The 14,158-nt window shown below is 31.9% G+C and overlaps 3 protein-coding genes across 9 annotated transcripts in view; 2 read left to right on the forward strand and 1 right to left on the reverse strand.

Moving 5' to 3' along the window:
• Nucleotides 1–11,384, forward strand: part of LOC145973435 (uncharacterized) — a 68,816-nt gene extending 57,432 nt beyond the window's left edge. The window contains exons 3-6 of the mRNA XM_083102810.1: nucleotides 2,854–2,902; nucleotides 8,760–9,063; nucleotides 9,576–9,702; nucleotides 10,694–11,384. The gene's annotated coding sequence lies outside the window, so the exon portion shown is untranslated. The remainder of the gene's footprint in view (nucleotides 1–2,853; nucleotides 2,903–8,759; nucleotides 9,064–9,575; nucleotides 9,703–10,693) is intronic.
• The window catches only part of LOC145973432 (uncharacterized), a 234,534-nt gene that overhangs the window by 213,826 nt on the left and 6,550 nt on the right, over nucleotides 1–14,158 (forward strand). Inside the window, exons 1-2 of one of the 4 annotated variants that reach the window (XM_083102802.1) lie at nucleotides 12,892–13,375; nucleotides 13,623–13,798. The exons of 2 other annotated variants lie outside the window; for them this stretch is intronic. The gene's annotated coding sequence lies outside the window, so the exon portion shown is untranslated. Of the gene's footprint in view, nucleotides 1–12,888; nucleotides 13,376–13,622; nucleotides 13,799–14,158 lie in introns of those variants that run through there. One more of the 4 variants, XM_083102804.1, reaches the window with a different exon arrangement.
• Nucleotides 1–14,158, reverse strand: part of LOC145973431 (protein expanded) — a 530,479-nt gene that overhangs the window by 133,044 nt on the left and 383,277 nt on the right. For 2 of the 4 annotated variants that reach the window (XM_083102792.1, XM_083102791.1), the window contains exons 8-9: nucleotides 12,159–12,399; nucleotides 10,708–10,946 (exon numbers count right to left, since the gene is read on the reverse strand). In XM_083102792.1, coding sequence (XP_082958918.1) covers nucleotides 10,708–10,946; nucleotides 12,159–12,399 — 480 coding nt within the window. Of the gene's footprint in view, nucleotides 1–10,707; nucleotides 10,984–12,158; nucleotides 12,434–14,158 lie in introns of those variants that run through there. The other 2 variants (XM_083102793.1, XM_083102794.1) reach the window with 2 other exon arrangements.

Genomic DNA, 14,158 nt, shown 5'->3' on the forward strand with positions numbered 1-14,158 from the left:
CTTGGTCCCGTCCCGGGTAAAAAGGATTAAATTCCTTTACCAAAAAGGGGACTGTCGAGCGGTCATTTGGACCAGAAATAGCGTAAGATCGACCCTTGCGGTCGTTGACCTATTTTTGGGCCTCCCGCAGGCTCGCTCGACCCGAGACATCTGCCCTTAAGGCACCTGTTCTCGGGATACAAGTGTCACGTCCTTCCTTTGGCCCATCTTTCCTCGGGCCTGGACGTAACACCACATTTGTTTGATTTTACGAGAACTATAACCTGAGATCAATGGTTTCTTGTAGGTGAAAGGGTGGAGGAGCTACGATGGTCAACTTTGATTTTTTAAACGGAACTGCCTACATTTTAATGCATATTCTTGCAGCTCATCTGAAGAGCTTTCCAAAACACTATAATTAAGTTAGTTTTTATTAAGTACTTTTCGAGTTATGAGGCTTGAAATTATTTCTTAATTTTACATAAACCGTAAAATATCTTGTAAAATATTCATTTTTCGATTATCTTACCTTAATACTTTTATGTACAAAATAATGAGAGGAATTAATTGGTGTAAAGAAAACACATCATTGTTTCGATGAAAAAATATGTGATTTGCAATTAACAATTACATATTTTTTCTTCGAAACAATTATGTGTTTTCTTTACACCAATTGATTCCTCTCATTATTTTGTACATAAAAGTATTAAGGTAAGATAATCAAAAAATGAATATTTTACAAGATATTTTACGGTTTATGTAAAATTAAGAAATGATTTCAAGCCTCATAACTCGGAAAGTATCTAATGGAAACTAACTTAATTACAGTGTTTTGGAAAGCTCTCGAGATGAGCTGCGAGAATATGCATTAAAAAGTAGGCGGTTCCATTAAAAAAATCAAAGTTTACCTTTGTAGCTACTCCATCCCTTCACCTACAAAAAAACCGTTGATCTCAGGTTATAGTTCTCGTAAAACCAAGCAAATGTGGTCTGAAGCATTTTTTTCTATCACCGAAAGCAGCCGAGTTATTCAGGTGGCCTGTTTTAGATCCCCCACCCTGTATAAGGGTCGGACTCAAATAGTTTTGGAGATATAGGCTGAAAAAGGATAAAAATAATAAATACAAAAATAAGGTCAACCTTCGGAAAACCCACCTATATGAAATAATGGGTAAGAATACCCAATTCCTACGTATTTTTACCTCCTGAACACGAATATGAAACTTAAAAATGGCGGTCGAACTCGCAAGTCGAAGAAAAACACAAAAAAAGGTAAATTAAAGGTAAATAAAAAAAAGATAAACAATTTAAATTTATATAGAATTTAATACAATTTAATACAATTAAAAAATATCACAAATGTATGTGTACACACACACACGCGGGAGGTCCAAGGGGTGCTTTCGGCCCCCCTCCCGCAACCACCCCGCCGGTAGGGGACGCATTACGAAGAGTTCAATCACAATGGATATATGCTGTAAGTTGTAAAGCGAGGTCCACCTTGCCTACCGGCGGGGTGGCTGCGGGAGGGAGGACCGAAGGCCCTCCCTCGCACCTCCCGTGCGCCCGCGCGCGCGCGTGTGTGTGTACACATACATTTGTGATATGTTTTAATTGTATTAAATTGTATTAAATTCTATATAAATTTAAATTGTTTACCTTTTATTTACCTTTAATTTACCTTTTTTTGCGTTTTTCTTCGACTTGCGAGTTCGACCGCCATTTTTAAGTTTCATATTCGTGTTCAGGAGGTAAAAATACGTAGGAATTGGGTATTCTTACCCATTATTTCATACAAGTAGGTTTTCCGAAGGTTTACCTTATTTTTGTATTTATTATTTTTATCCTTTTTCAGCCTATATCTCCAAAGCTATTTGAGTCCGACCCTTATATACAGGGTGTCCCTGAGCACTATCTCACGCACTTGTGAGGAGGTAGAGCGTAGTAAATTAAATAAAGAAGTCCTATTCCATGTAACGATTTTTGCAATAATAATAGAAATATTAATTATTAAAATCGGACGAATGAGAGAAGTGCTCGACCGCTCGAGCTATAGCACGGCCCACCGTGTCAAACATTGCCTGCCGGCGTGCGGCGAAACGTGAAAATGGTGTTGGCGGTAACCACGGGTAGCAACGCGCTGTCCCTCTCCTCGCCGCGTCCCGGCAGGCAATGTCTGACGCGATGGGCCGTGCTATAGCTCGAGCGGTTGAGCGCTTCTCTCATTCGTCCGATTTCAATAATTAATATTTCTATTATTATTGCAAAAATCGTTACATGGAATAGGATTTCTTTATTTAATTTATTACACTCTATCTCCTCACAAGTGCATGAGATAGTGCTCAGGGACATCCTGTATATATACGAAATTACTCGGGAAGATCTTCCCTATAACATATTTAAAAATAAAATAAATCGGAGAGGGGGCCTTTTTTATGCATAAATACTTTAATAACTTTTGAATAAAGAACGACCGCCGGCTAAAACCTTCAGAATATTAATTAGAGATATGACCTTGACAACATATGTCAATAACACATTTGTGCGAGGGTAGGCCCTTTTTATGCATAATTACCGTGTTTTTTAAAAAAACTAATATTGAAAAAAGAAAGAAGTGTTGTTGCTTCTCTGCGCTCCAACTACTGCGCGTTGGCTCTTATGCCATTTTCTTTTTAATTTTTTGATTACTTGAGCCAAATCTCTAATTATTAAATTCATTTTAATTAACTACTTTCACCATCCTTATTTCTAAATTGCACTAGGTCCCGTCCCGAGTAATAAGGATTAAATTCCTTTCCAAAAAGAGATTATCGAGCTGACATACAGATTGTAAACAATGTAAAATTGACGCTTTTCATCTTTGACCTGTTTCAGCTCCTCTGACACATGTCGATTCGCTCAACTCGAGGCATCCGCACTTAAGGTACTTATTCTCGAAAAGTGATTGTTATGCTCTTCCTTTGACCCATCCTTGTTCGGGGCCTACCAGAAGGCTACCAGATTGCACACGCTGCGTCCAGCGGCGGCACGATTTATATCCCCACCACTTTCGCACACTAAGGCATAAGCTCTCATCCGTGTACGCTCGACATTCGGTCATCTTCGGTTTACAGAGGAAGACGGATAGATTAGCTTGTATCCCCTTCTCTCCTGAGAGGTCTAGTGTATCTTACCTATCTCTCTGAATACAATAGCTATGTGATCCTCGAAATCTCGAGCTGGCGAGTTGGCGATGCAAGTTGCATCGTTGCAAGTATCGCAGCGATACTTATTATCACACATAATATTTCCCTATTGATTTCTTTTTTATAAAAGTTTATATGTTGTTTAAAAAAGAGAATATAACATATACAAAACAAATTTTACATATTTTTATCTAAATTTTTATCTAACATATTTTTATCTCAATTTTTATCTAAATTTTTCCACTCGGCCAATATGTACGCTTTTTTATTAAAAAAAATTTCTTTAAAAAAATAATTGTAATAAAATATTTAAATTTATTTTAATAGAATTGTATTTTTTATTATTATTTTGTATTAATGTATGACGTACATCTTGTTGTTCAACGGAAACCGCGAGAAGGTGGTGGTCTCTTCCGTTAAAAAGGAAATGTAAAAAATTTAATAAATGAATAATAATAAAAATAAAATAAAAATAAAATAATAAAATAATGATAAATAATAAATAAAAATAAAAAATAAAATTATAATAAAATAATAAAATATAATCAATTTTCTAATTGATAAAAGGTCAAAATATTATTTCACATTTCCTTACATACATACATACATATATATATATATATCTTTACACACTTATTTTTTAAGTGATATATATAAAAATTTATTTTAAAATTATTTATCGCAGGAAGGGCCTGCTACGTCAGCATCCGCATGGACTTTTAAATTGTTTTTATTAGCGGCATATAATTTATCCGCCGACATAAGAGATAAATGCTCTTCATTAATGAGCATATTTAAAGCTGTTTCTCCTCTAGTTTTTAATGCGGAGTTAAACACACAAATAGCATTAACGGAAACCGTTGTAAAGCTATTACGTGTTTTTGTTTTTAAATAGTTCAAAAGAGAAAACATTCTCTCAGGATCGGCATTAGAATTCGGAAGCGTCCGAATAGTATTTATAATATTCGTTAAATTGGAATATTTAGAAACATTATTCGTGTGCCGACGTTGTACAATTGCTTTCCACATATTGTCAAAATTTAATTTAGAAAAATTTTGTTTTTCTTCCACTGTCTGATGCTAATGCAATCCATTCTTTTTTTAAAGCATCTTCATCAAAACCGCCGAGAGTTTTAGCTACGAGAGAAACATCATCAAATGATGTTTGTCTATTATTATCGAATAAACTTACAGATGGTTGAAAAACTTGTAACTTTAATAAAAATTCATTATTTATAGATAACCTTTTACAAATTTCTTCTGCAGCACTCACATAAAATGTTAAACAGTTCTCTCGAACAATTTTAACTATGTTTATGTGATCTTTCAACGTTAATTCGTTCAGATATTCCTCACAATCTGATCCCAAAATAATTTCATTAATAGGTTTTTGATTTTCTTTTAATGAGAATATAATATTTGAAGAAAATGGTTTTAAATATTCTTCTTTTATAAAATTTCCACAGATTTGGAAAAGAAAGTTTTTAGATTTTGGCTGCAATAAATGGATTCTCGTTTCTGACGCTTGAAAGAATGCATTAAATGCGTTAAAAAAATTTAAAACGTATTTAAAAAAAAAATACGTTTCAGAAAAAACGTTTGATACAAAAGTTTCTTATTTTTTCATGTACAATTCGAATCTGTAATAAAAAGTACCATGTACCTCTAAAAAAATTCGACTTCCGATGCGGATGGCGTATTTCCGGTCGGAATCAGAAGTTGAAAATATCACCATTTGATAGAGCGTACCCGATTTACTTAAAAATTGTTCGCGATTTTTGATAAAAGCCATTTATTTTCATTTTAAAAGGGATGTACGGGTGATCTGGGACACTCTGTATATCCAAATATATATTTAAAATATTATATGTGTTTGACATTGTTTTTTTCTCGACTCATGTCGACTGTTATCGACTAATTGTTGATTGTTGACTGTTGACTGTGCTTGTCTTGCGAATACGTTCGTGACCCAGTCAAAAGATAGTTCAAAGCAATCGACAAAAGATTGGTGATATTGTGCCGACGAGAAAATAAATTAAGTTAAGAATAGATAATCAAAATGTGTGATCAATTAACCAAAAAACGTAAGCGAAATTTTTTAGAAGCTTGGCTTAGTGATGATCGATATAAATCTTGGATACGCAAAGTACCATCCGACGATAGTCTTTATTATTGTAGTATATGCAATAATAATTATTCGTGCAATTCAACATTATCAAGACATGCAGATTCTGCGTGTCACAAAAATAATATTAAGGTAAATACGCTAACTGATAATAATAATAATGTTGATTCGCCAATAAAAAAATTGCGTAAATCAAAATTTCAACAAAAATGGTTAGAAATTCAGCAATTTAAATGTTGGTTACGTGAAGTGCCACATGATGCAAGCTTATTTTTTTGTTCGATTTGTGATAAATCTATCGCTGGCGGTTTATGGCAAATCTATCGTCACGCAGAATCTAATGTTCATATAAATAAAGAAAAAAATTATATTGAAACAAGAGTTTCGAATGAGGATTCAAATATACAAATTAATGAATCACTTTTATCTTTTGATGAGCGTAAGAAATCAGCGGAAATCAGATATGCCGCATTAATTGCCGAGAAAAATATTCCTTATCAAACGGCAAAAGAAATTCTTAATTTTTTCCAACATATAGGAAAAGATCCTAATGTGTTGAATAGTATGAGTATGGGCCGAACAAAATGTACAAATATTATTACAAACGTTGTATGCCCGGTTGAGACTAATCGTGTTGTCAATATTATTCAAAACACAAAATTTTCGATATTTATCGATGAAACATCTGATCTCACTAATAATAAATGGATGACTTTTTTTGTCCGATACGTTGATCCGGAGACATTAGATGTTCGCTCGCAATTAGTTAAATTAATAAATATTAATGCCAAAGATTCAAGCGCAGAAAAGTTGTTCAATGCATTTAAAAGTGAAATGTGGAAATTACAGATACCATTTTTAAATATTGTTGCCCTATCATGCGACAATGCTTCCGTCATGACAGGGAAACATTTATCGTTTAAAAAAAAATTGGAAGAAATATGTCCACATGTTTTAACATTTTCATGCGCGTGCCATTCCTCCGCATTAGCAGCGCATGCTGCTTGTTCCAAAATGCCTGCATATTGCGATGAATTTTTAAAAAAAATTGCAAAATATTTAAATAGCAGTCCAAAACGAACAGCTATTTTTCGCGAATTTTGTGAATGTTTCCAAGAAACAAATCACAAAATATTAAAATTATGTGACACACGCTGGCTTTCTCATTATTTATGCATCGAACGACTTCTTGAATCTTGGGATACAATTAAATATTTTCTTACTGAAATGGTTGCGAGTGAAAAAACAAATTCTGGAAAATATTTATTATCTATGATGAACAACATAGAGATAAAAGCTTATTTTCTTTTTTTAAAATATGTTTTAAATTTTTTTAACGCATTTAATGCATTCTTTCAAGCGTCAGAAACGAGAATCCATTTATTGCAGCCAAAATCTAAAAACTTTCTTTTCCAAATCTGTGGAAATTTTATAAAAGAAGAATATTTAAAACCATTTTCTTCAAATATTATATTCTCATTAAAAGAAAATCAAAAACCTATTAATGAAATTATTTTAGGATCAGATTGTGAGGAATATCTGAACGAATTAACGTTGAAAGATCACATAAACATAATTAAAATTGTTCGAGAGAACTGTTTAACATTTTATGTGAGTGCTGCAGAAGAAATTTGTAAAAGGTTACCTATAAATAATGAATTTTTATTAAAGTTACAAGTTTTTCAACCATCTGTAAGTTTATTCGATAATAATAGACAAACATCATTTGATGATGTTTCTCTCGTAGCTAAAACTCTCGGCGGTTTTGATGAAGATGCTTTAAAAAAAGAATGGATTGCATTAGCATCAGACCTTACAGTGGAAGAAAAACAAAATTTTTCTAAATTAAATTTTGACAATATGTGGAAAGCAATTGTACAAGGTCGGCACACGAATAATGTTCCTAAATATTCCAATTTAACGAATATTATAAATACTATTCGAACGCTTCCGAATTCTAATGCCGATCCTGAGAGAATGTTTTCTCTTTTGAACAATTTAAAAACGAAAACACGTAATAGCTTTTCAACGGTTTCCGTTAATGCTATTTGTGTGTTTAAGTCTGCATTAAAAACTAGAGGAGTAACAGCTTTAAATATGCTCATTAATGAAGAGCATTTATCTCTTATGTCGGCGGATAAATTATATGCCGCTAATAAAAACAATTTAAATGTCCATGAGGATGCTGACGTAGCAGGCCCTTCCTGCGATAAATAATTTTAAAATAAATTTTTATATACACTTAAAAAATAAGTGTGTAAAGATTTTTAAGTGTGTAAAAATTTTTATATACACTTAAGAAATAAGTGTGTAAAGATATATGCACACACACACACACACACACACACACACACACACACACACACACACACACACACACACACACACACACACACACACACACACACACACACACACACACACACACACACACACACATATATATATATATATGTATGTATGTATGTATGTATCTAAGGAAATGTGAAATAATCTTTTGACCTTTTATCAATTAGAAAATTGATTATATTTTATTATTTTATTATAATTTTATTTTTTATTTTTATTTATTATTTATCATTATTTTATTATTTTATTTTTATTTTATTTTTATTATTGTTCATTTGTTAAATTTTTTACATTTCCTTTTTAACGGAAGAGACCACCACCTTCTCGCAGTTTCCGTTGAACAACAAGATGTACGTCATACATTAATACAAAATAATAATAACAAAATACAATTCTATTAAAATAAATTTAAATATTATTTTATTACAATTATTTTTTTAAAGAAATTTTTTTTTAATAAAAAAGCGTACATATTGGCCAAGAGTGGAGAAATTTAGATAAAAATTGAGATAAAAATATGTTAGATAAAAATTTAGATAAAAATATGTAAAATTTGTTTTTGTATATGTTATATTCTCTTTTTTAAACAACATATAAACTTTTATAAAAAAAAATCAATAGGAAAATATTATGTGTGATAAGTATCGCTGCGATACTTGCAACGATGCAACTTGCATCGCCAACTCGCCAGCTCGAGATTTCGAGGATCACATAGCTATTGTATTCAGAGAGATAGATAAGATACAATAGACCTCTCAGGAGAGAAGGGGACAAAAGCTAATCTATCCGTCTTCCTCTGTAAACCGAAGATGACCGAACGTCGAGCGTACATGGATGAGAGCTTATGCCTTAGTGCGCGAAAGTGGTGGGGATACAAATCGTGCCGCCGCTGGACGCAGCGTGTGCAATCTGGTAGCCTTGGTTCGGGCCTGGACGTGACATAAAGAATAAATATATTTTCGGTAAAGTATTTTAATAATTTCTATTATTAAGTATGAATAATGTAAAGAGATTTATTTTGACATATAATTGGCAAGAAAAAATTTATATTAATTTATATTTATAATTTATATTTATAATAATTTATATTCAATTTTTAGCCTCATAATTTAATATTGCAGTGAATAAGTCGGAACGACAATGTACTTTCCAAACATAAATTAATGCATTGTATATGTTATCATATTTGATGTATGTTTGCTAAATTATTGTGAAAGAGAATGTTACTGAATGCAAAAACACGAATGCTTATAAAAGTAATCAGTTGACGAAATTTTGGAAGCAAACGATCAGAGCGATGTACAGTGCGCAACAACAATGATTAATTCCGTGGGCATTCCAAGTAAAAATAGGGATGTGAAGGAGGAGGTCAGGCGTGTCCATACGCATTTGGTCAACGAGCGGCAGAATTCATTCGTAGCAACGGTATGTATATGCTGTGAAGAGAGCATTTACACATTTTTCAGCTTAACAATAATTGCTAGAAAACAATATTCGTGAACTAAAAAAATATGTGAGGTGCAAGTGACTGGATTGGGAATCGAATCCGAGTATTTCCGGTGCTGCTCTAAATCTCTGAACTATTCAGACCTCACACTTAATGCCGCTATTTAATACAGTTATATGCGATGTTGAAATCTCGCTCGATAGATACAATGCCGATTGTCATGAAAAATCTCTAAATGATCCCTCGCTGACGAAATAAGTGCTGGCGGAGGTATTTGCGTGCACTGCATACCGACTTCCGATTGGTCTTCCGTAAAAATAGCACCGACAAACATAACACCATTGAGTGATCACATCTCTCAAAATCCCTTTAGTAACTAATAATATTCCCACTATGCCGATAGTAAATAGCGGATGGGCCGTGGCTATCCTCCAATTGTGATCGAATGATGATTGTGTATGATAAATCGCGCGTGTATATTTTTGTTTAGCGTACTTCTTTGCGGCGATCGATAATTAAGATAAATCAGCATCAGTTAGTTGCTGCCTATTGGCGCCATGGTTATACTTCTATTTACTACGCGAGAGGGACCATGGAACGAATCGTTGTTGCTCATTGTACGTATGTTATGTTATCAGCAATATGATGATTTGTCGTTTCGTCTAAAGTATTATAATGGCTACATGACAATAAAAACACACAAAAATGTAATAATTCGTATTGTTATATTTCGTTATCGTGTTTATTTTCTATAACCAATGATTTTTTAATTATAGCTTGTTGTCAATAAAGTATTAAAAATATAAAATTGTCATACGTTTATGACAGAGACGGCATATAGCTTTGGAGATTTAAAGTACAAAGTTTACTTACCACAATGCGACGCATGCGTTATCCATCTCATATTCAAATTTTTTTCATGAAAATATTTAAAACTGCAAAGCAACTAGTAATATTAAAAATAATGATATAAAAAATATATTTTTCTACAGTTTAATTTCTCTCTCTGATAGAATTTCAATATAAAGAATCCCAAATCTTTCATAATTGGACAGTTCGAAAATGAAATAGTTGAGTATCCAAATAAGCGAAAATCATCAGTTTTTTACATCTATTTGAGATGTAAAATAGAAATCTAATTTCCATATAAATAAAATTTTGAGTTTTATGAATTAAATTGTTTAAATTTTATTAATTATTTGTTATTTATTTTTAATTATATTACTAAAAACATTTATAAAAAGATGTCATGGAATAATGTTAAAATATATTAGTATCTTTTGTAATATCTAAGAATTGTTGATGTACCAGTATTCTTAATGATAAATCAATGATGAATTTTCGTCAAGTTCTTATCAAATCTCCTATATGCCGGTAAAACATCGGTGTATATATCGATAATCGATGTAATACTATCAATTGCTTAATTACTATCAATTTGCCGTTTTTGGAATTAGAATTTATATGAATTCAACCCAACAACATAATGCTATCGCATCTTGCCCTTAGTGTCTCTAATTATTACTCTCTAAATTATTACTATATTATTTCAACAATTGTTGACAACACAACAACAAACTCATAGACAATTAGCTATCTCTGTTACAGAAATCTTAACTTACATCAAAAGAGAGTTTGCCGATGTTGTTCCAAGCGAAAATGCGCGGTATTTCCTCTTCAGTATAAATACGCACTCCACGGGCACAGATCGCCAGAAGTATACGTCCAGGTCCCGCCTCATTCTTGCTTCGGCGTAACCGATATAAATGAGCATTGAGCGGCGTCTCCAATAGTATTGCTTCCTGAATATACTGTAACTCTGCCTCCTCTCTAGACAGTCCATTGTTTTCCTTATGTTGGACTGTGAGCACAGCGAGTACGTTCGACTCAAGACACATCTGAGAACGTTCGTTTAATCCATGAAAAATCATAATTAAAATGAGAAACTTCAAGTTAAATTCACAATTATTTTTATTTTATAAAATCTCGGATGTAATAACACAGGCGAAAGTCAATTACAAAAGCAGATCATTTGACAATATATTCAAAATAATGAGATACCGAAGCATTTATTATTATTTAAGATGGCACACTTTGTAATTGACTCCGATATAAACCTTTTGTTATTTTTTATCACATCATCACATTTGCGCTGAAGATGACCCAAAAATAGGGTCGAAACGTTAGCAAACTTTTCTTTGTAATTTGTTCCATACTTATTTGATTGTACAATAAATAACTGTTATAAGATCGACACTTGACTCGTATTGCCATTAAAACTGATTTGTTTAATTTTATATTTCGAGTCTTATATTTTTTTATTAATTTTGATAATTATGCTATTAAAAAGGCCCACCGTCGCACAAATGTGTCATTGACATAGTCAAGGTTTTTAATTAACATTTCGAACGTTTTAGCCGGCGGTCGTTCTTTATTTAAAAGTTATTAATAAATAAAGGTGGGAATTATTAGTTAAGGTGATGAAGAGTTCCTGCACAGAATCTTTTTCAAACTTATATTAAAAGATAGGTTTCGATGAGAGGAATCGAAGCATATCACTCCCACTTAATTCCTATTTCAAACAGGGTTATAGATGAAAAACTAAAATTATTTGAAACGCGTATTTTTGCATTGATCTCGATAAGTAGGACTAGGAACTGTTGCTCTATATGAAACTATAAAAGATGACAAATTAAATTCAAATTCTCTACATTTGTCAACATTTATCCACCATTTATCCCCATTTGTAATAATGTCTCCTACTGCATCCACGCATGCATTATGCAAAATGAAGCAAAGTTCATTCTACATCTAATCTTAATCCTCATTGAGAATGAACTTTGCTTCGTCTTGCAAAGTACATGCGTGGATACAGTGGGTTCCGCCTCCTCTCCTCTACGGGGGGGAATCCACTTCTGAGAGATAACGTAACTCAACTCGTATCCGAGAGATGGGATGGACCTCGCTTCGTGCGAGGGTGGGCTCTTTTTATGCATAATTATCATATCTCTTTACTTCATATTAATTATAATTCCTTTTTTTAAGAAGCAAAATATTAAAGTTTTCAGTTTACATGAGGAGGAAGGTAATCTGTGGATTTGTAATAGCCGACAGATCCTGCATGTGGCCTATGTCGTTCCTCAGAATAATCGCCAAGATCGGCTTGAAGGGCAAGTCCAGCAAGCGCGAGCAGTGGCGTAACGATAGATGGATCGTGAAGGGGATGATGAAAATGGAGACTCTCCACTCCACCACCATGTCTGACGACATTGTCACGTAATTGCAGATAATAATGATGTCTCGTCGTTTCATCGCTGAAATAGCAATGCGAATAATTAAAAACTTAATAAATATGTGAAGATTACGTATCATATATAATTAATGAATTAATGTTTATTGTTCGCGAGAGTCCGGAATAAAAGAATAAAAATGGAAGAGTTACATATAAACTACTATTAGAATTAACAAAAATAAATAATATTTTATATAGTTTCAGAGAATTATACAAGTACATCGCAAAATCCTATTTGGCGAAATTAGTCATTTCAAGAGATTACAAACAATTTAAAATAATTTAAATTTTCAAGACTAATTATTGTGAATGCGATAACGCTTCTGTTATTAAAGCGGAAATCAAATATTAAAGTTGCAAAACCTATCCTTAAATAACACTTCGAAAAATATATATTTTAATTAAATATATATTTTTGTTATTCGAAAGCAAATCGAAATTTTCGAAGTGTTATTTTCTACAATAATTCAATCAATTAAAAATAATATTTACATTTTTAAAACAGGATAATAAATATTTTGATGGACGACTGCTATTGTGCTACTTCCCAGATAGCACGAATGTCAAAAAGACCTCAATTAGAAATCTTATCAGAGATTGCTCTCCGAGCTCTCAATATGATATCTAATGGATTTCAATTTTAAGAAGTCTATTATAAGATTTCTTTAAGATATCTTGTTTAAGAAATTAATTTTACGAGATCAATAAGAAATCTTTTTTCAGCTGGTCAAATAGATTTCTTAATTAAGACAACAGAACGTGTTCTTGTATCTGATGTCTTTTAGATTTGTTCGCGCGCTTGCGCATTATAAAATATACATGTGCTCCAGACAGTGGCTGCGGTCGGGAAGACGCTCTGAATGCTTTGAAATATCATTCTATCTTTGTTCTGAAACCGGCCCCGCATATCAACACTGACTCCGCGGTGTACTTTATTCTTTGTGCAGCTATAGAAGAATGCATCGTGTTGTCATGTGTGATTGATTTATGATTTATAGGTAAGAGATTTATGATATAAATATTAATTAAACAATAAATGCTATCAAAGATAAGTACAAAAAATGCACGATGTAATTAAAGTAATGAATATAAATGTTAAACATAATCAAATCCAAAATAATCTATAACCTAACCAAATTTATAATTTTTAATATATTTTTATTATATAATTATATTTATAGTATCGACAAATGAAACAAAATACCTATAATAATATATATGTAATGTATTTATGCACATATGTAGAACATATATAGGACTGGATATTTTCTCAAGAAGAGACTGTTTCACTGGGAATCTTCAACTGTGTATAGGGAACATATATCTCTTTTATTATAATATAAACTTGAAGAAAATCTATTGATCTAATTAAAACTTTCGAGACTAACGTCACCACATCTTCTGATAATACACATATACAGGTGAGAATTTGATAATTTAATTTTTTCTGCAGATTAATTTTAATATTACTTTGCAATAAATTTTTTAAGTAGAATTGCTGTAATGTAAAAATAAGCAACACAAAAAGTAACAGTAACATATATAACATCAATATTACATAATTTCCTACTTATAACAATGTAAGTGTTACGTACAAGGCATTTTTATTATTGCATGTTACATTGTTAAATGAGAAATAATATTATATACTGTTATGTTTTGTTTATTGGGAATAATCATTCTCTTCATTTTTTCGTTCCATTATAATCTTTTTAATAATTTTTTAATAATAAAGGATAAAGTAATAATTAAATATTCTTACATATAAAAAAAATATATAC

Source organism: Camponotus vicinus, unplaced genomic scaffold, assembly GCF_025532165.1.
Source record: "Camponotus vicinus isolate PSW18456_S1 unplaced genomic scaffold, iyCamVici1.0 SCAF_6, whole genome shotgun sequence".
Lineage (NCBI taxonomy): Eukaryota > Metazoa > Arthropoda > Insecta > Hymenoptera > Formicidae > Camponotus > Camponotus vicinus.